The sequence below is a fragment of the Sus scrofa genome, chromosome 2 (genome assembly GCF_000003025.6).
Source record: "Sus scrofa isolate TJ Tabasco breed Duroc chromosome 2, Sscrofa11.1, whole genome shotgun sequence".
Taxonomy (NCBI): domain Eukaryota; kingdom Metazoa; phylum Chordata; class Mammalia; order Artiodactyla; family Suidae; genus Sus; species Sus scrofa.
This window is the reverse complement of record NC_010444.4, coordinates 5,156,388-5,182,824: the sequence shown is the minus strand read 5'-3', so window position 1 is coordinate 5,182,824 and position 26,437 is coordinate 5,156,388. Positions and strand designations below refer to the sequence as shown.

The window sequence follows — 26,437 nt, the reverse complement described above, 5'->3', positions numbered from 1 at the left end:
ATGCTGGATCCTTAACTTGCTGAGCCATGAGGGAACTCCAAGGCTATAGTACATTTTTAATACAGAAAGTCACTGCCCAATTTCCTTCCAAGAAGTTGCACTAATTTACAGCGAATGGGAATGCTTCTTTATATTCTTAAAGGACTGCCCAGGAGTTCCTGCTGTGGTGCAACAGGATCAGTGGTGTCTTGGGAACGCTGGGATGCAGGTTCGATCCCTGGCTTGGCACAATGCGTTAAGGATCCCATGTTGCAAAGTTCCCGTCGTGGCTCAGCGGTAATGAACCCGACTAGTACCCGTGGGGATTCAGGTTCAATCCCTGGCCTCCTTCAGTGGGTTAAAGGATCCGGCGTTGCCAGTGAGCTGTGGCATAGCTCACAGAGGCCGCTCAGATCCCCAGTTGCTGTGGCTGTGGTATAGGTCAGCAGCCGCAGCTCCCATTCAACCCCAGACCTAGGTACCTCCATGTGCCACAGGTGCCACCCTAAAAAGCAGGGGGGGAAAAAAAAAAAAAAAAAAGGAGCCCATTTTCCATAACTGTGGCTTAGGTCACAGCCGTGGCTTAGGTCTCAACTGTGGCTCCGGATCTGATCCATGGCCTAGGAACTCCATACGCTGCGGGGCAGCCAAAAAAGGAAAAAAAAAAGGACTGTCCAGTCTGCCCATCATCTCATAGGAACATTACAACACTCTCAGGGGAGAAAGGGGAGCCATTACAACTACCACTGTTTGGGAAATTAGGAGGCCGAAGCCCAGAGAACTGGATTTCCGATAGAAGCGGAATGATGCTCGGTTTCTAGAGCTCAGTCCCGAGCCCTAACTCGGGAGTGGAGAAGGTGGTTCCCGGACAATCAACCCTCTGGGTGCGGAAGCCGGAGGGAGGGTCAGGACGACCCCTGCTCACGGGGTGCCGATTCAACTCCCACGGGATGCAGGAGCCTCTCAGGAGCTGGAGCGGCCGCCCCGCCCCGGCTGGGACACCTGCGCGACCGGAGCGGGCATCTCTCGGGCAGCCCGTCCCTCCCGGGCCAGCTCCCACCTCCGCATCGTTGTCCCTCCGTCGGGCCCGGCTCGGCCCGGGCTGGGGGGGTCCCCTCGTTAGAAGGTTTTCAAACCGCAAAAGTGAACGAGCCGAAGAGGCCGTGACCTCCCTCCCCCTTCTTTACCCCGCCCCCCGACGCCTCAGAGCCGGGGCCGCAGAAGGAACTACGTTTCGGGCGGGCCTCCGCGGCCTCTCCTATGCGGGTAGAGCCCGGAAAGGGCCCAGCAGGGCCAGGGAACCCGGCGCCTCTGCCCGGACCGCGGCGCTGCGGCGCCACCTCGCGCCTGTTCGTCTGCCGCCGGGCCACAGCCCGGAAACCACACTTCCCAGCCTGCCTAGCGCGTCCGCGCAGGCGCGAAGAGCCTCTTTTTTTCGTTACCATGGGAACGTCCCGCTCCCGGGTCCCGGTGGTTGGACCCTGTGGAGCGTCAAGCTGTTGCTCACCCTCAGGTGCCCTGGCGTCAGGTCCGGGTCAGCCGACTGCTGAGCGGGCAGAGCGGCAGCCTGGGGAGAGGAGACCCAGTGCTTCTAAATGCTCGGTGCCGGGCGTCCGCGCGCTCCTGGGGCCTCGGCGTTCGGAGGCGAAGGGGCCGGGGAGGCCCGGGTTGGCGAGGCCACGTCCGGCTCTGGCCTGCGCGGCCCCGCTCGTTCCACGCCAGCGCTTGCCACCCCCGGCCGAGGGCGGGCGCGCCGCCGACAGGCACTCCCGGGGCGCAGGCCGGTGAGTTGATGATTGCAGGGAGCGCCGGGCCGGATAACGAGCGCGCCCGGGGTTGGCCCCATTTCTGCCCCTGGTGGATCCGAGACCCGGGGCTCAGCCCTCTGGGCGTTCCCTCCCCCTTGTGTAAAATGGAGTTTGGATCGGAACCTTGTTTCCGTGGCAGAGCCGCCCCTGGCTCTGTGTGACCTGAGGGGCAAGCCCAAGTTCCCCTCTTTGAAAGTGAGGAGGTTGAAACAAATGATCCCTAAGATCTCTCCTGGCGGATATGGTGTCCTTGCCCTCAGTGCACACCAAGTGCGAGAAGAAAAAAAGGGACCTGGATGATTGGAGCAAGAATCTCAGCTCAGGGGAGTTCCCATCGTGGCGCAGTGGTTAACGAATCCGACTAGGAACCATGAGGTTGCGGGTTCGGTCCCTGCCCTTGCTCAGTGGGTTAACGATCTGGCATTGCCGTGAGCTGTGGTGTAGGTCGCAGACGCGGCTCGGATCCCGCGTTGCTGTGGCTCTGGCTGTGGCTCTGGCGTAGGCCGGTGGCTACAGCTCCGATTCGACCCCTAGCCTGGGAACCTCCATATGCCGCAGGAGCGGCCCAAGAAATAGCAACAACAACAACAAAAAAAGACAAAAAGACAAAAAAAAAAAAAAAAAAAAAAAAAAAAAAAAAAAAAAAAAGAATCTCAGCTCAGGATCTGTAGTCAGAGACACTTGAGTAGGTGACTTTGGGTAAAGTTACTGCTTCTCTTGAGCCTCAGTGTCCTTCTTGGCAAAATGGGGGTAGTGATAGAACTGCCTCAGGTTTTTTGAAGGTTGAATGGGGGTAAGTTTTTTTCTTTGTTTGTTTTTGTCTTTTTAGGGCCACATCTGCGGTATAGGGAGGTTCCCAGGCTAGGAGTCTAATGGGAGCTGCCGGCCGACGCCAGAGCCACAGCAACGCCAGATCTGAGCCACGTCTGCGACCTACACCACAGCTCATGGCAACGCCGGATCCTTAACCCACTGAGCAAGGCCAGGGATGGAACCTGCAACCTCCTGGTTCCTACTCGCTGCTCCATGTTTTGGGGGTGGGGGAGTAAGTTTTGAGCCTGCACATAATGAGCACTCTCCCAGTGCCACACATCAGTGCTTTTTTTTTTCTTTTTAGGGCTGCACCCAAGGCATGTATATGGAGGTTCCCAGGCTAGGGGTCGAATCAGACCTGTAGCCACTGGCCTACACCGCAGCCACTGCAACATCAGATCTGAGCCTTGTCCGTGACCTATACCACAGCCCATGGCACTGGCCACATCCTTAGCCCACTGAGGGAGGCCAGGGATCGAACCCAAGTCCTCACAGATACCAGTCAGGTTCATTACTGCTGAGCCACGGTGGGAAATCCCCAGACATCAGTTCTGATACCTCCAAAATCATTCCTTAGTCACTGTGAGACCTTTTCCCAGTTTTTGGAGTCACTTCCTCTATTGATGGGCAGATCTATCTTCCTAGGCAGGGTGGGTTGATAGACTGATAACGGGGAAACCTGACCCTTCTTACCCAAGGCTCCTCCCTCCAGCTAGTCTGGGTTCTGTCATCACCACACAGCATCTAGCGAGGGTGCAAAGCCAGACACCAGGGAGTGCTGAGGATACCCAGAGGGTGTGAGCGTGGACATGCCCTCATGCAGAAACAGCCAAATACTGAATTATAATACTTCTCTAGCATTTGCATTAAGACAGGATGGATATGAACACAGTTACAGGAAAATCCATAAGAATCCGAGGCTGCTTACATTGAAGCCACGCTTTGTGTCAATTGGGAAAATCCTAACAAGGCGTTTTAAATTCGTGTGAAAAATGTATTATGTTTTAAATCTGAGAACTCCCAGTAGCTTCACAAACAAGCCTTCACTCATCCAGCTACGTCTTTAAGTGGAAGCCATGTTCCATGAGTGTTTTTTGAGCACCTATGGTCTGTGTGGGATGCTCCGAAGGATATAAAGATGTGTAAGATGGTCTTTGCCCTCAAGAAACAGAGAGTCTTGGAGTTCTCTTGTGGCGCAGTGGGTTAAGGATCTGGGTTGTCGCTGCAGCGGCTTGGGCTGCTGCTGCGGTGCGGATTCGATCGCTGGTCTGGGAATTCTTAAGTGCGGTGGGCGCAGCCAAAAAAAGACAGAGGAAAAAGGAAATGCAGACTCTAGGAGAGAAGATCAGCTACGTGTACAAGACACACATACGTAGAAAGTGAGGTCCTGAGAGGCACAGGTAGCCGTGCTGTGACATGGACAGGCAGGAGACGCCGCCGCCAAGTGCCTGTATGAGAGCACCAAGGGGCAGACAGCCTTTGAGCTGGGCCTTGAAGGATGTGGAAAATGTGGCCGTGCCAGGAAGTAGGGAGAAGAAATTCTGGGCACCCTGCCCACAGCCCTGAGACATGGGGGAAAAATGTCTGTAGACGCTGACCTCTTAGAAGGCAGGGACTGGGTTCTGGCCAGTGGTTTATTCCCAGCTTGGCCACGGGTGGCTCACGGTAAACATTAGCGAAGGAACAGGGGCCGTGAGTTTCTTGCAGAGAGGAAGCGAGGTGTGGGCTCTGTGTTGCCCGAGGCCCTTTTATTGTGCTCACATGCTTCTTGCAGCCGCCCTTCCAGGGGCCAGCGAAGAGGCCAGAGCCATTATTGTTGGTGCACTTAGTGCAGGACCAGCCAACCGGGAGCAGTGAACAGGGTTCTCAGGAACGGGTAGGAGGGTTTGTGAATATCCTTTCTTGGAAATGAGCTGAACAACTGCAAGGGGCAGACAGTGCAGCCCGGGACCGGGAGGCAGCCTTGAGGACCAGCGAGGGATACTCCCTTGGCTCTGGTGGCGATTGTGTCTGCTCTTGGCTCTTCTTTTTCGATGGCCCTCTCTTCCCTGGAGATAGCTCTCTCCCATCTGTGACCCACCTGCAGGTGGGAAACGAGGTCCACCACACAGGCAGATTGCCAGGCCTCAGCTGTTGCCAAGGATGAGGCTGGCTCAGTGGCGCCACCTTCAGGCTGACTTCTAGGCCTGGCCCGGGGCCCGCCCGGTGCCTGCCTGGTGCCAGGAGCCACCACTGAAGCAGACCACTCAGAGCAGCTGTTCAGTGACCTGGGGAGTAGAGAACTGCCTTAGGACCTGGGATGGGAGGGTTATTCGATGAAGGCAGAGCAGAGAAAATTGAGAGGAGAATGGCTGGAGGACAGGGCAGAGCCTCCCGGTCCTGTTTAGATGTCGCCTGAGATCCTCAGTTGCGTGCAAAGGGAGCAGTCATCCTCGGAACACGGCAGCTAGGGAGAGGTTAAGTGGGTGCCACCAAAGAGGGGGGGGCACAACTGACTGCCTGTTTTGTCCCTAGCTGTGGGACGGTGCGGGACTTCTGGGGGCCACGGATGTGCCTTTCCCTGGACGTGACCCAAGGCGAGCTTCTTATACCATCTTCCCAGCAGCCTCGCGTCCACCCTGGAGCCCGGCTCTTCCTCCCCGTGCTGCCTTCTCCTGTTTGCTCCTGCTCCCCGGGTTCAGGTAAGTGCCTGCAGGAGTGTCAGGATTCCTGGTTGGCCCCCGCCATGGAGGCCTCCATATGCCTACCTCAGAGGCATGATAATTCCTTACAATTTACAACAGCTCCGAGTTCCCGTCATGGCTCGGCGAATTACAAACCCGGCTAGTGTCCATGAGGATTCAGGTTCAATCCCTTGGCTCGCTCAGCGGGTTAACGATCCAGGGTTACCATGAGCTGTGGTGTAGGTCACAGACTGGGCTCGGATCCTGCATTGCTGTGGCTGTGGTGCAGGCCAGCGGCTGCAGCTCTGATTCAACCCCTAGCCTGGGAACCTCCATATGCAGTGGGTGCGGCCCTAAAAAGCAAAAAAAGGAAAAACTTACAACAGCTGGAATGTCTTATTTTGCGACTTTCCCTTTCCCATCTGAGGGATCTGAGTTTTTAGGTTTGGGTCGAAGGGCCAAATGGCAGCACCCAGCCCAGAGGTCTTTCCCCTGTCGCGGCTGTCACCAAAGGGGTACCATCTGCCTCTCAGGAAGAGCACGGTCCTGGGCCAACCTGCAGTTAAAGCAGGGCTCCCCTTCTCCCCATCTCAGCCAGAATTTCCTGCCCATTTTCCTGAGTTTTCCAGCTCAGCTTCTCTGTCATTGGACATATTTGGCCAGAGCCTCTCACTCTCACGCCCTTGCTGGTCGCCCTCGCTAGTCACTGACTTGTTGCCATGGCAGCAGCCTGTCCCAGAGCTGGCGCCCCTCCCCTTCCCCGCCAGGTTTGCACGTTCCCAGGCAGTGGCCCTGGAGAGCTGGGACACGGCAGGGGATGCCCTACCCAGGCTTGAGCGCCAAGAGTTCGAGAGCTGTTTTCCCAGAGGGCCGGGCGGCAAGTTGGCCAAATCTGCCCCGTGGGATTCTCTGGCTGGGTGTAATGCCACAGCCCACCCCACTGGTCCCCCTGCTGGCCGCTCAGTGAGCCTTGGAGGTCAGGGTGGGAAGGTCAGGGTGGCAGGAGGGGCACGCAGAGCAAGCCCAGGCCGAAAGCCAGGCCCCGCCTGCTGGCCTAGGTTGAGCCAGACATGGTTGGGGTGGCGGCGGCAGGCTGGGTGAAGGAGGCTGCTCCTAGGGGCCGGGGTGGCAGAAGGAGCTGGTTGCATGGACCCTCCTCTTGGATCTTCATACGGCCCGAGAAGGCGTGGAGCTGGGCAGCTGCGCCCAGGGCGGCAGCCACCTATCTCCGCAGGCTGCGTGCTGCTGTGCGGCTCATCTCCTGGCTTGGTGGACTTGACACCAAGGTCCCTGACTTGCTCCACGGCTTCTGTCCTCACTGGTGGCTCAGCTCGATGCTTCCTCCAGCCCCGTCCACAGTCTGATTATCTCAGTGTTCCAGATGTTCCTGTGCTGGGCTGAACTCTGCCTCATCAGAATGTCCACCCTTCTCCCAACCTCAGGCTTTTATTTTCGACACAGAAACGGGAAACTGGGGGAAGGGAGGCTGAGTGCCATGGCGATAGAGCGAGTGGTCTGAGGGCAGCAGATGGAATTATTGGGGGTCAGCGGGATGCCTGAGCTGGTAAGCAGAGGCCCTCGCCCAGGGACTGCTGGGTGTCCTGTATGGCGGCTGCGCTGACTGGAGCAAGGCCTACAGGCTGGCCCACAGCCAGATGTGCCTGTCCCGCTGTGCCCTTTCCTGCTCCAGCACCCCCACCACCCCCCCGCCCTCGCCGTGCTTTTTCATCTCTTCCGGCTCTTCCTCCACCCTGGCACACGCACACCTGAGCCGCTGAGCGGCCCCTTCCTTGGCCTGCGCTGCAGGCCTGTGCTCTGGGCAGGTGCCTGATTCCTCTCCTTACAGGGAAAAAAGGACGCAGAAAAGAGAGGGGCTTAGGGTAAGAGGCAGAGTGGAAGGGAGCCTTCAACCAGGCTGAAGGGACACTGCCCGGGATGGACTGGGGCTACCAGGCAGCTCTAAGGGCCTGGGTTGGGGGCCAGGCGAGGCTGGTCCGGGGAGAATTCTGTTTCTAGTTGGACGCTGTTTGACAGCCCGAGGGCCTGTGAAGGATCCCTTTGACCGGAGGCCTGGGGTAAAACTAGACCTCTTCCTTCTTCTCGTAGCTCCTCTCTGAGTCTTGAGCTGCAAACTGGCCTCTCCTGCTGACTTTCCCATTTCCGCTCTTCTGGGCCCAGGCGTCCACCTCAGGGTGATAGCTCTCACTTTCCACGTCTAATCAGTTATCAAATGCTGAAGGTCCCTCGCAAGACAGTTGCCTTTTATTTCCCCTTCCTCCGCCCAGCCCACGTGCCTGCTCCCACGCCCGGGCCACTGTGATAGCCTCCCAGCCGTGACGGCCTCTGGTCTGTCCAGAGTCACGTCTGGAGTCATCTTTCAGGAGGATGGCGTCACTGCACATGTTACTCCCACGCTTCGTTTTGTGTTTTTTTTTTTCTTGGCTGCACCCAAGGTGTATGGATGTTCCTGGGCCGGGGATCGAATCCAAGCCACAGCTTCGGCAGCATGGGATCCTCAACCTGCTGCACCACAGCAGGCACTCTGTTAGTCCCATGTTCATTGCCTTCCGTGGTGCTCCTTATGGCTTGCTCGGTGCACTACAGACTTGTGGCGCAGCGGGAATGAATCTGACTAGGAACCATGAGGTTGCGGGTTCCATCCCTGGCCTCGCTCCGTGGGTTAAGGATCCAGCATTGCTGTGGCTGTGGTGTAGGCTGGCGGCTGTAGTTCCTATTTGGCCTCTAGCCTGGGAACCTCCATATGCCGCGGGAGCGGCCCAAGAAATGGCAAAAAAGACAAAAAAAAAAAAAAAAAATTATTGAGGTGTTCCTAGTGAATCCGACTAGTATCCATGAGGATGCCAGTTCAATCCCTGGCCTCGCTCAGTGGGTTAAGGATCTGGCGTTGCCATGGCTGTGGTGTAGGCTGGCAGCTGTAGCTCTGATTGGACCCCTAGCCTGGGAACCTCCATATGCCATGGGTGCGGCCCTAAAAAGACAAAAAAAAAAAAAAAAAAAAAAAAATTGAGCACCTTCTTATTTTGAACATTTTCAGATTTACAGAAAAGTTGAAGGACTAGGACACTGAACCCACATCTAGATTCGCCGGCTGTTAACCTTTTGCCACCTCTCTTTCTCGTTTTTCTCTTTTTCTTTCTAGAACCCCTGAAAATAACCTGCAGGCATTAAGACACTTTACTGGCCCGTAACTCCTAAAAATAAGGATACTATCCCACATAACTACAATATCCTTTTTATTTATTTATTTATTTATTTTTTGCCATTTCTTGGGCCGCTCCTGCGGCATATGGAGGTTCCCAGGCTAAGGGGTCAAATTGAAGCTGTAGCCGCCGGCCTACGCCACAGCTACAGCAACGCAGTATCCGAGCCGTGTCTGCGACCTACACCCCAGCTCACGGCAATGCCGGATCGTTAACCCACTGAGCAAGGGCAGGGACCGAACCCGCAACCTCATGGTTCCTAGTCAGATTCGTTAACCACTGCGCCACGACGGGAACTCCCAATGTCCTTTTTAAAAAATTGTGGTAAAATGTACATGCCATGAAATAACCGTTTTAACCATTTAAAGCACACGTTTGGGGCGCTGAGTACATTCAGAGTGCTGTCCACCCATCAGCACTGTCCACGCCCAGAACTTGTTCACCACCCTGAAGAGAAACTCTGTACCCACTAAATGCCCCCGCCCATAGCCTCTATTCTACTTTCCGTCTCTCTGAGTTTGCCTCTTCTCGGTAGCGCACTGAGTGGAATCGTACAGTATTTGTCCTTTTATGTCTGGCTTATTTCCCTTGGTACAGTGTCTTCGGGGGTCACCCACGCTGTACTCTTACCAGAGGTTTAAAGGTTGAATCATAGTCCACTGTGTTCACGTTTTGTTGGCTACTCATCTGTCGACAGACCCACCGGCTGCTGCCACCTTTTGGCTCTTGTGCATGATTCTGCCATGAACATGAATGCGCAAGCATCTGCCTGAGTCCTAGCTTTCAGTTTTTTTACATATATACCTAGAAGTGGAATCGAAGAGTAGGAATTAATGACATTGAAATTATACAAAGAACAAAGTTAGCAAAGCCAAAAGTTGGTTCTTTCAAAATATTAACAGAATGGATAAACTCTTAGTAAGATTGATTAAGGGGAAAAAAAAAGGAAACTAGGTATTACTAATTATCAGAAACAAAAGAGGGAAACTAATTCAAAATAGACCTAAATGGGAGTTCCCGTCATGGCGCAGTGGTCAACGAATCCGACAAGGAACCATGAGGTTTCGGGTTCAAACCCTGGCCTCGCTCAGTGGATTAAGAATCTGGGGTTGCTATGAGCTGTGGTGTAGTCACAGATGCGGCTCCGATCCTGTGTTGCTGTGGCTCTGGCGTAGGCTGGTGCCTACAGCTCCCATTAGACCCCTAACCTGGGAATCTCCATATGCCGTGGGAGTGGCCCTAAAAAAGGCAAAAAGACAAAAAAAAAAAGACCTAAACGTAAAAGCCAAAAACAATAAAACATCTAGAAAAAACATAGGAGAAGATATTTATTACTTTGGGGTAGGTAAATATTTCTTAGGATATAAAAGCACTAATCATAAAAGAAAAAATTGAGAGATTACTTTGATCAATCAAATTAGAAACTTTGATTCTTCAAAAGACACTATTAAGAAAATGAACGGTGGGGTTCTCTCGTGGCTCAGTGGGTTAAGGATCCAGCATTGTCACTGCTGTGGCTGTGGTTACAGTTGTGGCATGGATTTGATCCCTGGCCCAGGAACTTCTGCATGCTTCAGGCGTGGCCAAAAATTTTAAAAAAAGAAAGGCAAGCTACAGACCAGGAGAAAATGTTTTACAATGCATATGTAAAAGTCTGGATACAAAAGTCATGTATCCAGAATAAATAAAGAACTTTTACACTCAATAATAAGAAGTCAAATAACCTGATTTTCAGGCGGGCACAATATTTGAAAAGACATGTCCGCAAAGGAAATATACAAATGGCAAACAAACCCATGAAAACTGCTCACATTAGGAAAATGCAAATTAAAACCACAATGACATACCACTTCCACTTATCAGAATGGTTAAAATTCAAAAGACTAACAGTAACGAGTGCTGATAGGATGTGGGGCAGCAGAAACTTTCACACATTGCTGGTGGGAATGTGAAAAGGTAGATCCACTTTGTAAAACAGATGAGCAGTTTCTTTCTTTTTTTTTGTCTTTTTTTTTTTTTTGTCTTTTTGCTATTTCTTTGGGCCACTCCAGCGGCATATGGAGGTTCCCAGGCTAGGGGTCCAATCGGAGCTGTAGCCACCGGCCTACGCCAGAGCCACAGCAACGCGGGATCCGAGCCGCGTCTGCAACCTACATCACAGCTCACGGCAACGCCGGATCTTTAACCCACTGAGCAAGGGCAGGGACCGAACCCGAAACCTCATGGTTCCTAGTCGGATTCGTTAACCACTTCGCCACGATGGGAACTCCTGATAAAATTAAGTGTATATCTGTTATACCTCCAGCAACCTGACTCCCTTGCATTTACCCAAGTGAAGTGGGTAAATTCTTTTGCCTGCACAAAGACTCGCACCTAAATATTCATGACAGCTTGATTTGATAGAGCCCCAAACTAGACATAACCCAGATGTTCCTCACCTGATAAGTGGATAGCTACGTGTTAGTGCAGTCACACAATGGAGCCACACACCTCAGCAACGGAGAGGTGCGCCGTGCTGATACACAACACGGGTGTGCACAAGTACACACAATGCCATGTGTGCAGACACTGTGTTGAGTGAGATAAGCCACAGGTGCTGAAGGGGGGCATGTATATTAGTTCCGGAACAGGCGAAACAAATCTCTGATGATAGAAATCAAACTGCTTAGGATGGGATGGGAGAGCGGGGAGAGACTGGGTGCAAAGGAGAGTGAGGGACACTTCTGGGCTGATGGGAATGTTCTAGACCTTAGCGGGGTTGGTAGTTACCCTGGTGTATACATTTGTCAAAACCATATGTTTAAAATCTGTAATTTTGTTGTAGATAAATTATACGTCAATAAAGTTAATTTTGAAGTTCCCGTCGTGGCACATCGGGAACAATCCGACTAGGAACCATGAGGTTGTGGATTTGATCCTTAGCCTCGCTCATTGGGTTAAGGATCTGGCGTTGCCGTGAGCTGTGGTGTAGGTCGCAGACCAGGCTCAGATCCCTCACTGCTGTGGCTGTGGCCTCTGGCGCAGGCCGGCAGCTGGAGCTCCGATTAGACCCCTAGCCTGGGAACCTCCATATGCCGCAAGTGCAACCCTAAAAAGACAAAATAAATAAATAAATAAATTACCTTTTTAACAAAAATCAGCGTACTGGAGTTCTAACTGTGGTGCAGTGGGTTAATGATCCAGCCTGTCACTGGTGTTGCTGGTTTGATCCCCCACCCAGCACAGCTGTGGCATAAGTAGGTTGCAGATGCGGCTCAGATTTGATCCCTGGCCCGGAAGCCTCCATATACTGGGGGTGCGGCCAGAAAAAAAGGGGGAAAAAATCAACATGCTGCTACCTCCCGTTCAAATCCAACCTTTGAGGATTCTTCCTCACCTTCCCCATCCCTTACTTTATTTCACTTTTTTCAGAGCACAGTCTCTGGTTCCCAACATCTGAATGTTTATTCATTTTTTCCTATTCTTAAAAACAGCGGAAGAGTTTTAGAATGGGTACACCAATACCTTTATGAACAACAAACCTATGAAGTAAATAAAGGTCAAGATTGTTTCTGTGGTTCTTTTGTTCTTAGAAAGTCCATGAACTGTGTGCAAAATTTACTTGACTTTTTTTTTTCTTTTTAGGGCCATACCTGCAGCATATGGAAGTTCCCAGGCTAGGAGTCAAATTGGAGCTACAGCCGCCAGCCTACCCCACAGCCACAGCAATGCTGGATCCTTAACCCACTGAGCAAGGCCAGGGATCAAATCTACATTCTCATGGATATGAGTCAGGTTCATTAACCACTGAGCCGCAGTGGGAGCTCCCACCCACCCCATTCTTACCTACGCCCAATAGTAACCATTTTATTTGTTCCTAGTTTAATCTTCCTATGTTTCTTTCTTCAGATATGTATCTTATTCCCCCTTTTCTTACACAAAGATAGTATACCCCACATTTAACAATTTCTCCTGGTAATCACTCCGTATGAGCTAATGGAAATCTTCATTTTTAAAAACAGCCACACCGGGATTTCCTGTTGTGGCTCAGCATCACCAAGTTCCCCTCCATAGAGGCTGCGCCAGCCTGTGCCCCTGTGTGTTCCCCCCAAGCCTTGTCAACAGAGTATGCCCTCCAAAGTTTTAGCTTTTGCCCGTCTTACTTGGAGTGAAGTTGGGCTTCTTTTCACATATTTAAGGATGGATGGAAAACGCTTTAAGGGTTGGGACCCAAGCTATATATTCTGCGTACTGCTCGCACTCGCAGATGCCCCATTTGCCTTCGCTGAATGAAGGAAGGAAGGAACTGATTGGACTGATCCTGAACTCGTCATGTTTGCACTCTTGTGACAGACTGACCCTTGTCCCCGTGTGGGGCGGTGCCAGGTGCCTGGCAGTGTCTAGTCACAGAGGAGACGGGCCTTTGAGAGGGGCTGAGTCCTGGCCCTTCCCACCGCCAGGACCCCACCGCCAGGCCAGGAAGAAGACCCTCTGTCTCAGGGCACTATAGTAAAGGGTACAGTGCCATGAGCCCAGAGACGCGCACACAGCCCGGGCAGTGCACGATGCAGTAACCCTTTGACGAACGCAGTAACCCCTTTACCTTGGTGGAATTCTTTGTTTGTTTTTTTTTTTTCTTTTTAGGGCTGCACCCACGGCATATGGAGGTTCCCAGGCTGGGGGTCGAATCGGAGCTGTTACCTCCGGCCTACACCAGAGCCACAGCAACTCGGGATCCGAGCTGTGTCTGTGACCTACACCACAGCTCACGGCAACACCAGATCCTTCACCCGCGGAGCAAGGCCAGGGATCGAACCCGCAACCTCGTGGTTCCTAGTCGGATTCATTAACCACTGAGCCAGATGGGAACTCCTGAAGGGAGTTCTCTTACAGCACAGTAGGTTAAGGATCTGGTGTTGTCACTGCAGCAGCTTGCATCACTGCTATGGCACAGGTTCCATCTGTAGCCCAGGAACTTCCATATACTATGGGAGCAGCCAAAAAGAAAAAAAAAGAGCGAGTATCTGTAGGATAAATTTCTAGATATGGACTGAAAGGGGTATGTGCACTTGTAGTTTTGATAACCTGGCTTTTGGCCACAGCGGTTCCCCCCCAGCATGGCGGGGAGTGGTGTAGAACCCAAGGCAGACGTGCCCTTGAGAGCACGTGGAGAAGCTGGCTGGAGGCTCCTCTACCCTCGAGAAATGACGACTGTCTCCACTGTCCCATGAAAGGACCTCAGAGGAAGACCCAGCAGCCTGGCCCAGCGGGGGCACAGGCTTCGAAACAGGCACTGAACAGGATCCTGCTTCTGAATCTGACGGCTTTGATGAGATGGCTCCAGGAAAAGCTGGCCCCTCCATCAAGGCCACACAGCCCCCAGAAGTGACTTAGATGGGGTCCAGGTTTCACTGGCCTTCACAGCTGGTACATACGCGATTCTCAGGTTGGGCACGACCAACAGATCAAACAGTAGGTGTGAGTGAAGTTGTTTGTTTGTTTGTTTTGCTTTTTAGGGCTGCATTCGCAGAATATGGAGATTCCCAGGCTGGGGTCCAGTCAGCGCTACAGCTGCTGGCCTCCACCACAGCCACGCCACGCAGGATCTGAGCCACATCTGCGACACCACAGTTCACAGCAACAATGGATCCTTAACCCGCTGAGCGAGGCCAGAGATCAAACCCGCAACCTCCTGGTTCCTAGTCGGATTTGTTTCCGCTGTGACATGGGAACTCCTCCCCTCCTCCTCCTCAAATGCTGAGCTGAAGGGCCATTTTCAGGAAGTCTGAGTTCTCAGGGAATGAAGTCACACCCGTCCTGGGGCTGCGTTTGGCGTCCTCGCCCTCTCCCGCGACAGTGAGCTCCTGAAACTTAGGGACTAGGGCTTCTGATTTGCTTCGGCCTGAGTCGCACGAAGCTGCTCTTTTCCAGTTTAGGACGCAGGTGGATGAACTGGAGACTTACCTGCAGAGAAAACTAGTAGTCCTGTTGGGTGCTCGAGGCGGTGTTGACCCAGATGTGCTTCCAACTGGCCCCCCTCTGCGTTCCGTTTACTTTTTTTTGGCCACATCCTTGATATGCGGAAATTCCCGGGCCGGAGATGGAGCCCTCACGCTGCAGTGACAGTGCCGGATCCTTACCCGCTAGGCCACCAGGAAACTCCCCATCTACTTCTAGATTAATTCAGAAACGTCTTCCTTTTCCTGTTTGCTTGAATTTCTTGCTGAATTCACTCCTCAAGCCCTCACACTACTAGCGAGTTAGTCGGAGTCTGAGGGTGGATAATGATGGCCATGCCTGGGTTAACAGAGAATGAGTCCACGTGCCCCTCGCTGATGGGTGTGGCATGGTGGTTACTGTGGCAGCTGGGGGTGCCAGGGAGAACTACACAAGGACAGAGGGAAGCAGGGAATGTGGGGACCGAGTCAGGGTGCGCCACCCCGTACCCTCCTGCTTCCACCTTGAGAGGTCTTCCTTGACATCTCAGCACATCCCACCAGCCACTGCCACTCGAGAAGCTCTCGGGAACCCCCCGGGCACCACTCTCTGGCGACTCTCCTGCCACTCTGCCACTCCCCCTCTTCTTGGCTGGTCTCCCACCTTCCCTAGAGAGAGTTTTCCAGGCTCCCTCTTTGGTCCTGCCTTTGCCCTCCTCTCCCTGGCTCTCCTCTCTCAGAGAACTCATCCAAGCTCGTACGGGTGTCACTTCCAGGCAGGTGACTCCCCTCTGTCCCCTGGAGTCCACCCTCTCCTCTGCCCTTGCTCTAGGCTTCCGTAGCCTGCTAGCTGTTTCCACTGGAGGTCCTGTCATTGTCACCGTTTCAAACTGAACATGCAGGAAATCGAGCCTGTCTTCCCCTCCTAGTTGCCATCTTTTCTGCTCACGTCGCCACCATCCCCTCACTCATCCAAGCTCAGAACCTGAGTCGCATTTGATGGTTGCTGCCCATCCTTCCCAAATGCAAGTCTCGCCCAAGTTCCTTTGCAGCCTCTCTTATAGCTTCTTGTCCTTTGCATTGTCTGCTAATCTGGAGCCTCAGCACCCATGTTTTGAATAGTTCATGGCTTCCTGCCTGCACTTTCTTCCTCATTTGGTCTTTCAAACCTGGTCAGACAGATTCTCCAGAATAATTGTTTTTGTCCTGTCCCTCTCCAAAAACGTTCAGGCTCTCTCATCTCCATAGATGGGTCCAAGCTCCTTCGCCTCAGGTTCAAGAACCTGTGTTTGGGAGTTCCTGCTGTGGCGCAACAGGATCAGCGGTGGATTGGGAGTGCTGGGACGTAGGTTCAATCCCCGGCCTGGCATGGTGGGTTAAAGATCCAGCGTTGCTGCAGCTGCGGCTTTGGTTGCAGCTGTGGCTGGGATCGGATCCCTGGCCTGGGAGCTCCATATGCCGCAGGGTGGCCAAAAAAGAAAAAAAAAAAGAACCTGTGTTTGCCCACTGACCTCGCTAGTGTTACTCCAGGCGATGTGAGTGCAGGCACAGGAGCAAGGCTCTGGGATCAAACCCCATTCCCGACATTCACACGCTGTGTCTTCCTGGGCAAGTACTTAACCTCTCGGTGCCTGAATTTCCTCTTTTTAAAAATTTTTATTTTTTTTGCTTTTTAGGGCTGAATCCACAGCATGTGGAGGTTCCCAGGCTAGGGGTCTAATCGGAGCTATAGCTGCCGGCCTACACCACAGCCACAGCAACTCCAGATCTGAGCTGTGTCTGTGACCAACACCACAGCTCACGGCCACGTGGGATCCTTAACCCACTGAGCAAGGCCAGGGGTTGAACCCGCAACCCTACGGTTCCTAGTTGGATTCGTTTCCGTTGCGTGACGATGGGAACTCCCGAATTTCCTCTTTAAACTGCTTTATCAAACGTTTATCCTCAGGCCTAGGATTGCACTCAGGACAGGGCTGGTACCCAGCAAACACTGAAATGCTAGCTTTGGGTTGTGCTGATTTTCCTAGGGTGAGGGGGGTGTCTGCACAGCCTCCCTGGCGCATACCCACCCCTCCTCACCATCTTTGCTCAGCCCAGTCCCTCAGTCTAGAATGTTCTTCTCTGCCTGCTGACTCTTAGTCACCCTTCAAGGGCCACTGAGCTCCCATTTCCTCCCAGTACACCCCTGTTTGCCACTTTCTGCAGGGCTGCTCAGCCTGGGCAGGGGGTAGTGGGCGTGTTGCGGTGTCTGAAGCCAGCCACAGGCCACAGCACGTCTTCCTGGGGTTCATTTTACTTGATAAGTAAGTTCAGCTGTTTACACGTTACAGCAGCTACTCCAGACATATCATGAAGCAGAGTGCAAAACTGGCCCAAGATAAAACCCACAACTACTAAGAATATTCAGAGTGGTGGTGTCTTGGGCCACCCCTGGCCCCAGTGTTGAGTCTGCATTCACCGAGTGGTGGAAGGGCCTGGGAAGCCGGGCGTGGTGCCGGGCGGCAGGGGTCAGGCAGGTGCAGCAGGTGCAGCAGGCCTGTGCTTAGGCCGTTGCCATGAGGGGCTGTTAACACGTAATCTCTCTCTTGCTGGAGAATTTGCTGTTTACACTGGCCTGCTTGCGCCAGGGTAGCTCTTGTGTTACACTGGTGTTTTTATGTTTGGTTTTGGTTGCGCCCTCGGCATGAGGAAGTTGCAGGCCAGTGATCGAACCCAAGCCACAGCTGTGACCACCAGGAAACTCCTGTGTTACACTGTTTTTAACTTTCCCCAGGGGTAGGTCTTCTCTCTTGTTGCCATTCTTTACACCTGCAGCGTGCAGGTGTGGGGTCCCATGCCCTGGGAAGACAGACCTCTGTGGGGCTTGATGAAGCAAGTCGCCCCTCCTCTCAGCCCCGGTTTCCTTATCTGTGACAGCGCGAAGTACTCACCCATAGAGGTTGTCCTGGGCAGACACCTGGACAACTCGAGGCACAGCCAATGGCACAGGTTGGTGCTCAGTAAACACGAGCTCCCTCGCTGCCGTACCAAGCTGTCGGCAGACACCTGATTCTCGAATAGTCCCTCTCCTGGCCACTGCCCCCTGCCAGCGTCCACTCCACATCCTCTGCCTCCCTTCCTGTCCCAGTGGATGCGCCCATCTAAGGCCACACTCCTCCTTGTGTAGTAGTCCTGGCCCTTCTCAGCTTCACAAGGACTTCACGTGCACCTGCCCGTCTCCCTTGGCCTTAGGGCCCCTCCCTATTGGCTCACTCTTCACTGGGTAATTATGCTGTAATAACACTCCATGTAAAACAAAAGATGACACAGAACAAATAAAAACATTCCTCGATCCCAGGTCCCCTCTAGTTGTCACTCATTTATTTCCCTGCTCCCTTTACAGTAAAAGGTCCCCGAAAGGACTGGCCGGCTCCCCACGCCCATTCCTCGGCCCTGCCCCCCAAGCCCCTCCAGGCTCACTGCTGTCCCCACCCTCCGTGGCAGCTGCTCGTCTCCAGTGACTCCACGCTGCCAAGTCCATTGTGCTTTTGTCAGGCTTTCCTTTACCAGCTTCTCGGAAGCATCTGAGACCTTGACACACGCTCCTAGGCGCCCCCTCCCAGTCTCCTTCCCTCAGGCCCTCCTCACCTTTGTGCCTAAGCACCGAAGCCCCCAGGGCTGTCCTTAGGCCACTGCTGGTCTCTGACTGTAATTACTCAGGTAATGTCATCCCCACATGTGGCTTCAACAGCCTCCAAAAAGGTGCCCAAATTCATCATCTCACATCCCAAGCGCTCCCTAGAACTCCAGACTCGCACCTCCACTGCCTCCTCCCCGCCGAGGATGCGTCACAGACTTGAAATCGGCCCTCCCTTTCCCGCAGTCTTTCTCATCCTAGTGACGGGAACTCTGCTTGTCCAGCTGCTCGAGCCAAAAGCTTTGGAGTTCTCCTTGGCTCCTCTCTCTCTTTGACCCCAGAGCCAGCCAGCGAGTCCCGTCGGTTCGTTCTCCCTTCAAAATATAGAAAGAATCTGGCCACTTTTAACCACCTCCATCTCCCGCCCTGGTCTAAATCACCGGCGCCTCTCACGAGGCACCTCCAACAGCCTCTTCTGCCCCCAGCTCCTCAAACTGTTTTCCACCAACAGCCAGAGTAATTTTTTTTTTTTTTTTGCTTTTTAGGGCCGCACCCATGGCATATGAAAGTTCCCAGGCTAGGGGAACCTACACCAACCTACAGCACAGCCACAGCAACCCGGCATCCAAGCCATGTCTGTGACCTACACCACAGCTCATGGCAACACCAGGTCCTTAACCCACTGATCGAGGCCAGGGATCGAACCCTAGTCCTCATGGATCCTAGTTGGGTTCGTTAACCGCTGAGCCACGAAGGAAACTCCCACCAGGGTAATGTTTTTAAAACATGTTTGATTGTCATTTATTGGTTGAAAAGTTACCAACATCTTCCTGTCTTACTCAGAATAAAATCCAGATTCCTTATCCTGGCCTGCAAGGCCCTGTGGGACCAACTGCCTCCTCTCTGGCCTCACCCACCCCTGCGCAGTCGCACTGGCCTCATGCTGCTTTTGATGGGGGTGGGGGTGGGGGTGGCTGGACACACCCCTGCCTTGGGGAGTGTGTGTTCCTTCTGCCCCAAGTGCTCCCCAGCTGCCCTGTCAGAGGGCCTTCCTTGACCAGCCCCTGGCACCCTTGGCCTTCTCTAACCCCTAACCCTAATTTTGCCCAGCACTAACCACCGCCTGACATAATATTTACCTGTTTTTGTCCATCGCCCCAGCACAACAGGTGCTCAGCAGAGGGCAGTGCCCAGCACACGTGGCCCCTAGTCTCTGCGCCACCACATACCTGCCAGGGCTTCTGGACAACTTTGTGTAACTTTTCTGGGCTTTGGTTTCCTTCTCTGTAAAATCTATCGTGAAGGCTTTTTAGGACATTTACAGATAATGCATTTACTTGAGGCATGGTCGGTGCCCAATAAAATGGGGACTAATAATGCCACTTGGTCGCTCTCTAGGCCTGTTTCCAAGGAGTTAAGAGCTCGATCTGCTCGGATGGACGGCTGATAGAGCAAATGAAGGTGACCCTGTTAGAAGGAGTACTGATCCTGTCCTCTGTGTCATACGGCCGGGGCCCCTGAGCATCGTGTCTGGATACAGCCAGTTCTCCAGGGCCGTAAAGTTCCCTAAAAAGCCTCTCGGATGATGGTCATCTCTGAGCAGGTCCTGTGGGTTGAAACCCTCCCCCAACCCTGCTTTGGATCCAGGTGGCTCCCATGCGGGAAGTAGAAGTGCTTGCTGGGAATGTGTCTGTCATCTGGACCTTATGACTCCTGTGTCCCCTGGGTCCTGCTCTGACAAAGGACTGACTTTTGTGAGGTGGGCAACACTGGGCAGGCGAGGTGGTGGGTCCAGTAGGTTTTTCATGGCTGGTCTCCCAAAGTGGCTAGAGTAGTTCCCCTGTGCACCACCAGGGGGCGCCAGAGGCTGCTCAGAGCTGGCGATGACGCATCGGCTGGGGTTTCTTAACAGGTCTGCCTTCCTCCCTCTCAGGTCTGGGGTTAGGCAGGGGAAGGGGCACACTCACCCTGCAGGAAAGCGTGGTGCTGGCTCTCTCCCACTTACCAACTTGCTGGGTGCTGCCAGCCCAAGAAGGGCCACATAGGAGACGGGTGGTCAGGCTTCCAGGCTCAGAGTTCTTTATTGATAAGCATTAGCGAGCCCCTTGCCCCGTGAGCTCAACCAGTTCTGCCCTCAGACTCCCAGCCTGGAGCAGGGAGTGCCTCTTTGCCTCTTAGATCATCTGCCTTCTGCCTGAGTCTGGTTCTGCCCAAAGCTGTGCCTAATTTGCCACATCATCCCAAGAACCACGGTGTTCAGGTCAGGCGTGTGGCAGCCTTTGGAAGGGTCATGGCCAGGTCCTTGGCCTCAGAGACCACTCTCCACGTAGGAGGTGCTTGGCTCTGGCTGTGTCGTTCTCAGCAGGGGCCCCGGGAGCCTGCTGGGGAGATGCAGGGCTGAGTGGCAGAGCTCTCCAGATTCAGCCTCTTTCCTTTCCTCTGAGACTCTTCCTGCCAAACTTCACAGCAGAGCTGAGCCAAGGGGCAGCAACTGGCACTGGCTTACGTCCTTAGGTTCTCAAGTAGCAGGCAGAGGTCTTAGGTGATGCTTCAAAGGGGGTAGAAGTGCCAGAGGCTGTGCCGGGGATGTGGGTGGAGGGAGAAACCAGAATCACTTAAGTCTCTTGATCTCATCTCACCAGCCCGGTCCTTGGCCAACCCCTCAGCACTAAAGAGTCCCTTGGGCCCTAGGAGAACCCCTCCTCCACCATTAGCTCAGAGATAAGAATTATTAAAGCGAGCTTCTGCTTCCTGAGCCATGCAACTTGTAGAACCTTCTCTCCTGCCCAGCAAGGACCTCCAAGGTTTCCCCTATTTCTCCCTCAGGTCAGAATAGCTCCCATCATGGGAGAGGGGTGCAGGCTGGTGGCGTCTGGAGAAGTCCCTGGCTCCCCTGAAAGCCCTCCCAAGCCTGTCTCTGACCTGCACTGGAAGCGGGGATCCCCGGGGTGAGTCTGCAGCACCTGGCGCACTTCTGGCGGTGGCGCCAGGCCCATCTGCTCTGCCCGATGCCAGCGCTGCAGCCGTGTGATCCCTGCCGGGTGTAGAGAAGACAGTGGGGGCTCGTGGGGAGCAGAAAAGAGTCCCTGCTAGAGGATGTGTGTGGAGGGGTGTGTCGGGACCTCCACACCCCCAGTCTCTGGAGACAGTGCCCAGAGGGTCAGGCAGGGGCTGGGGCTGCTTGAGACACGTGTGGGTGGCTGGACTGGCTCCAGAATGTGCTCTCCGGGCTTGAGGGACTCTCACCTGTGCAGGGCCCATACTGCCAGGCCAGGTCAAACTGCCTCAGCAGCTCCAGCTCCGCTTCATCCACGCTCGGGGGCGGGGGCTCGGGCTCTTCCTCTGCAATGACATGCCACTCCTCAGGCCTGCCCAGGCTTGTCCCCTGCCCCTCACCTCACAGCTGACCCACTGTTCCCCAGCCCTCACCACCCCTCTGCCTCTGCTGTCCGCTGCCAGGCCTGATGTAGGACACAGAGGACACACTTCACTTCCCCGGCCATTGCCCACGTCCTCTCAGGTCCCTCGCACCCATCCTCCCACCCCCCCCACACCTCAGAGACCTAGCTTCAGTGCCAGCTCCCCCTTGCTGTGCCCAGCGGGGCCCTCCCTCCTCTTCACTACTGGGTAGGAGTCAGTGATGAGCCGCTTCCGGCCCATGGCGGCCACCCAGGCAGGCGGAGAAGGAGGCGACTGCGGGGAAGAAGAGACAGGCCAGCGGGCACGAAAGAGACAGCTGCTGAGAGAGGGAGAGAGGGCTGGGGCCAGAGAGCGAGCCTGGGGCCAGCGACGGGTGGGCAGACAGATGACCCAGACCGGCAGAAAGGAAGTCCGAGGGTTCCAGGAATGACGCCTCTCCCCCACCCCCACAAGCATGCAAACAGCAAGGACCTCAGCCAATGGCAGGCCGCCTCGGCGGGGCGGGGCCTGGCTCCAGCCAATGGCGGGTGGCGCGGGCAGAGGGGGCGGGGCACCTGATGCAGCTGTGTTCTGGGGGGAGCAGGGGTGAGGCCGGGGTGGGGGACCTGTCACGACGCCCCAGACAGCACCACCTCCCCCTGCCCCACCCCCCCACTGGTCTGCAGTGGGTCTCGGGGGACTAACCGAGCGTTATCCTCAGCCTCTCACTTCCCGTTTTCCCTTCCTAGGCAAATGTTCTTTCAGCCTCGCTAATCCCCGTGGCCGGTTTGTAACTCCCCAGACTTCCACTCCCGCCCCTTGGCCCGCAGTGCGTTGTGGGGGCAGGTCTGGAGGTCCGGAGAGAGTCTGGGCTAATCCAGACCCCTTCCCTGCTCCCACCCCTCCCCCAACCGGCCCCTGGAGACCTGGCTGGAGAAGCCCGGGGGTTCTGAAATCTCCTTTCTCACGGTTGGCACCCAAGGACACTGCCCACACTTGGTCTAGGCAAGTGCTCTCTCTCCTGGGGTCCCACAGCCTGCCTCTGCCCACCCTCCTTGTCAGCAAGATTCCACACTGCTCAGGAGGCCAGATGTGTTTGGATTCCCAGTCCTTCATCAGTAAACTCTTTCCCAGTGTGAGAGTAGGAGCAGAAAATACCAGCAGTGAACCTGACACTTATGTGGCTCTTACAGTGTGCCGGGTGCTGTTCTAGGCACTTTCCCACTTAGTCACGCAACAAAAACAAACAGGAATGGTTCTTGAAAGTAGGAAGTGCTGATAGCCACAGGCATTATGGGGCCCCAGTGAAACCCCAGGAGCTCACAGGCTAAAGGGCAAGCAGATGGACTTACAGATCACAGTGCAAAGATAAAAGTCCTAACACACAGGTGAAGGGGGAAGGGTGGGTCAGAAATAAGTTGGCCCACAAGTCGGCTTAGCCCTGGAAGACCTCCTGGAGGAGGTGGGCTGCTGTGAACAGTATCTCTCAATTCTCCATCCATGACCTTTGTCCCTTGGGTTCCTCTCCTCGCTGACTCACCCCTAAACCCGCCTCCTCCTCGCCAACTTCCTGGCAGCAGGCAAAAGTGCTGGCCAGTGGGAGCCTGGGAATCAGAGCAGGGACCGGGCCAGCTCGACCTGCCCTCTCAAGAGCCCATCCACTCTTCCTTGCAGGGGTGCAGGGGCTGCCCAGAGGCTTCTGCCTTCACTGTCTCCCACTGCTCTGGGGTCTGGGGCTCTGCCTGCGCAGGAGAGGGAGGAGCAAGAACAGGCCGCTTCTTCAGGGCCTCCTCCCCCGGCTCTCCCCGTCCCTTCCTCAAGGAGGGACGAGTGGAGGAGTGAGAGCAGGAGGGCCCTTCCCTGCTTTATTGTTCGGGCTGGGCTCGGTCTAATCCTCTCATCTGCCTCTTGGACCAAGTGGGGCCCACGCTGAGGGAGATGGGGGCCCTGCTGTGTCGGGGAGGGGACCAGAGAGGCCCCTCCACCAGGGGTAGGAAGGGCTTGGGTGTAGGAGTACCCCGCGGAGGGATGGTGCCCAGGATCTGTGGGACTGACCACCCCTCTGCAGTGGGCGTGTCCGGAGGTGTGTGGCACCCAACTCCGGGCCGCAGAGCCCTGAGGGAGCAGGGAGCCATGGGTGGGGCAGACCCCTCCTCATTCCTGGTCCCTCCCACCCTTGAAAGCTGATAGCCGTGGGGCCCTGCCGCCGCCCAGGGAGCGTGAAATGGGGTATGCTGCTGGGCGGCCCCGGCGGCTTCTGCCACCGCCTGAGCCCATCCCAGCCCTCTCTGGGCCCCGGCCTGCTCTCTGGGCACTGTCTGGGCCAGGCCTGCCAGCTGGCCCTGCAGGCCTCTCCCACTCAGCCCGGAAGACGTCTCCCTTGGCCTTCAGCTTCTCCCAGTCCAGGTGGTCAGCTCAAGTACAGGCAGCCCAGGACTGGCTTTCAGGGAACTCTCCAAAGGCAGCCTTGCCCTCCGTTCCTAGTCATACGGCCGTGGGACCAAGCCCCAAGGCTTGGAGGAGGTGGCACCCAAGGGTTATGGAAGCACCCCTATCCAACCGGCATCCTTCCTTGCCTGACTTGGCATCTGGGTTCCTACGTTGTCTGGCAACCAGACCGGAGCCTGGCCTGCCCATCCTCTGGTCTTTTCCTTTTTTACCCCCAACCCGGAACTTTCCTTCCTGGAACCCCTCTCCCTGCTCAGGCCTACTCCCCAAACGACTGTCCTGAGGCCTGTCAGAGCTCAGGCTTTAGGCTGGAGGCCAGACTAGGCTTGGGAGCTAAGTTCTCTTTCGGGGAATTTCCTGAGACCCAGGCGTAGGTTCCTTGTCAGCCCCGATCCCCCGAGGCTGGTGATGAGGAGTGACCTGTGCACCTTGGCCTGGGAACACTCAAGGCCCTTGCTTCATCGTCAAGGCCAAAGTCTTGGGGGACCCCAAGAGAAAAGGAAAGAAAAGAACTGGAACAGGATCCTGGCACCTTCCTGAGGGCTGAGGCCCACCACTGACGGCTCCAGGGGAGGGGGATTAGGCCTGGCTTAGCTCAGACACTGTGGCAGGATGGGGGGGGGCCTCCGCACTGCGCACGCGCCCTAAGAGCCCCTTCCCTTCCCCCTCACGATGGGGTTTGTGGGGAGAGCCAGTTAGAGCTAGGAAGGTGGGGGCAGGTGGAGGGAGGGAAGCAGCTGCCCGGGCTGGGCGGGCTGTGGGCGTAGCCGGCTGTCCTTCCCTCTCCCCAGCACCCCTCCCGCAGGCCCTCAGGCCCTGCCACCCACCTGAGCTGGAGATTCTGGGCACCAGACTCCTGCTCCTGGCCTCGCATACTCTCCACCCTGTGGGCCCGAATTCTTTCAGGCAGCTCCTTCGTGTCCCTGCTGACCCTCCGAGACACCCACTTCCTCCTCCTGCTCCAGGTTCTCTGGCCCGCTGGGCTTAAAGGGCGGGAACCTGGGGGAAGGAAAAAGTACGCCTGGGTCTGGGGCTTCTGCCACGAGATGTCTCTTCTGCCCTGTCCCAGCCAGCCCGTCCCAGCCTGTCCCAGTCTTGTGCCTTCACCTCCCCTTTCACCTTGGCCCTCCTGGCTCTAGAGAAGTCCTAGGGAGCTGTGGGAAGGGGCCCTTCTGGCCGTTCCTCACCTTGGCCACCAGGTGTCAGACTTTGTCCAGCTGGGAGGACGGTCCTACTGAGTTCCGCCCCATCAGCCTGGCCTTGAAGGTCTAGGCAAGTTGGGGAGGGGCCTGGAGATGACCTCTGACCTAGGAAGGCTGAGGACGCTGAAGGTTGAGGAAAGGGCTGGAATTCCGATTCCAAGGCTCACAGTTCCTCCCTCATGGCCCCCACCCCCACTCCACTGACAGGGGCTTTGTCCACTGCTGGGAAATTGGGGAACCAGGCTGAGTCAGGGAGCTTAAGAATTGAAGGGACAAAGGCAGGGGCAGTTGTGGCTCCAGAGAAGCAGGGGGAGCTGAGAGGGAGCCACTCATCAGAGAGTTCAGCCAGGCCTGTATCACTAGCCCTTGCCCTCTAGGTTCAGGGCAACAAGGGCCTCCCTTGGCCCTTCCCCATTTGGGGTGGCTGGGCAAATGGGCGAGTGTGTGTGTGTGTGTGTGTGTGTGTGTGTGTGAGAGAGAGAGAGACACGTGTGCTTGAATGAGTCTCCCCACGTACCAGGAGGGGCTAAGTCCTCGATATGGGTCCATCTTTGCAAAAGCAGGAAGCTGGCAAGGCATGACCACCCACTCTCCGCCCGCAGCAGGACCCTAACTGTATCCACTCCCCTACGTGACAGTTCTCCATCTCGTATGCCTCCTCTCAAACACAGGTGTTCCAGGCACCCAAGCATCTGGAGGTGACAGGGAGGAGGGCCTGCCTGGGAACAGAAGGAATTCTAGAGATAAAGCCCGCCCCCTGTGACTCCGCAGGGCCCAAGGCATCCCAGGCTCTTAAACGGACCGCTGCGGACCTGGGCCCCTGACTCTAAGACCACCCCTAAGAGGTGGAAGCTAAGCTAACCAGCGAACTCTCCCTGCCTCTCCTGAAGCAGCTGTGGCTGGACAACCAATGACAAACTCATTCACAGAAAAGCCTGGTGACCTGCCCTTTGCCAGGCGCTACCTGCCCCGTGGTCCGCAGCGCAGAAACCCAGAGGAAGGACTCCACCCCTGACAGCATCGGTGGGGACCTGTGCAGGGAGAGCTCCAAAACCGACTCTGAAACGCCCTTTCTGACCGGGCTCCCCTTTTCATCCACCCCACCCCCGCCACCCGTCAGTCCCCGCTAGTGCCCACCATTCGGCATGGCTCACAGCCCCTCAACAATACAATTCCGGAGGGGTTCCCATTGTGGCTCAGCAGTAACGAACCCAATCTGTATCCATGAGAACCTGGGTTCGATCCTTGGCCTCGCTCAGTGGGTTAAGGATCTGGTGTCGCCGTGAGCTGTGGTGTAGGTCACAGATGCAGCTCAGATCCCGTGTTGCCATGGCTGTGTCTGTGATGTAGGCCAGCAGCTGAAGCTGTGATTC

General features: G+C 55.3%; 2 protein-coding genes across 3 annotated transcripts in view; one reads left to right on the top strand and one right to left on the bottom strand.

Annotated features, from left to right (window-relative positions):
- Positions 1,190 to 26,437, top strand: part of LOC110259234 (cleavage stimulation factor subunit 2 tau variant-like) — a 28,955-nt gene continuing 3,707 nt past the window's right edge. The window contains exons 1-3 of one of the 2 annotated variants that reach the window (XM_021082763.1): positions 1,191 to 1,763; positions 5,115 to 5,281; positions 19,414 to 19,585. In XM_021082763.1, coding sequence (XP_020938422.1) covers positions 1,240 to 1,763; positions 5,115 to 5,281; positions 19,414 to 19,433 — 711 coding nt within the window. In that variant the 5' untranslated portion in view covers positions 1,191 to 1,239 and the 3' untranslated portion in view covers positions 19,434 to 19,585. Of the gene's footprint in view, positions 1,764 to 5,114; positions 5,282 to 19,413; positions 19,586 to 26,437 lie in introns of those variants that run through there. The other variant, XM_021082762.1, reaches the window with a different exon arrangement.
- Positions 20,072 to 21,919, bottom strand: POLD4 (DNA polymerase delta 4, accessory subunit). Its single transcript, XM_005660637.3, has 4 exons — positions 21,579 to 21,919; positions 21,262 to 21,357; positions 20,938 to 21,049; positions 20,072 to 20,590 (listed from the first exon to the last, which is right to left on the bottom strand). The coding sequence occupies exons 1-4, from the start codon at positions 21,889 to 21,891 to the stop codon at positions 20,566 to 20,568; spliced, it is 546 nt and encodes a 181-aa protein (XP_005660694.3). The 5' UTR covers positions 21,892 to 21,919; the 3' UTR covers positions 20,072 to 20,565.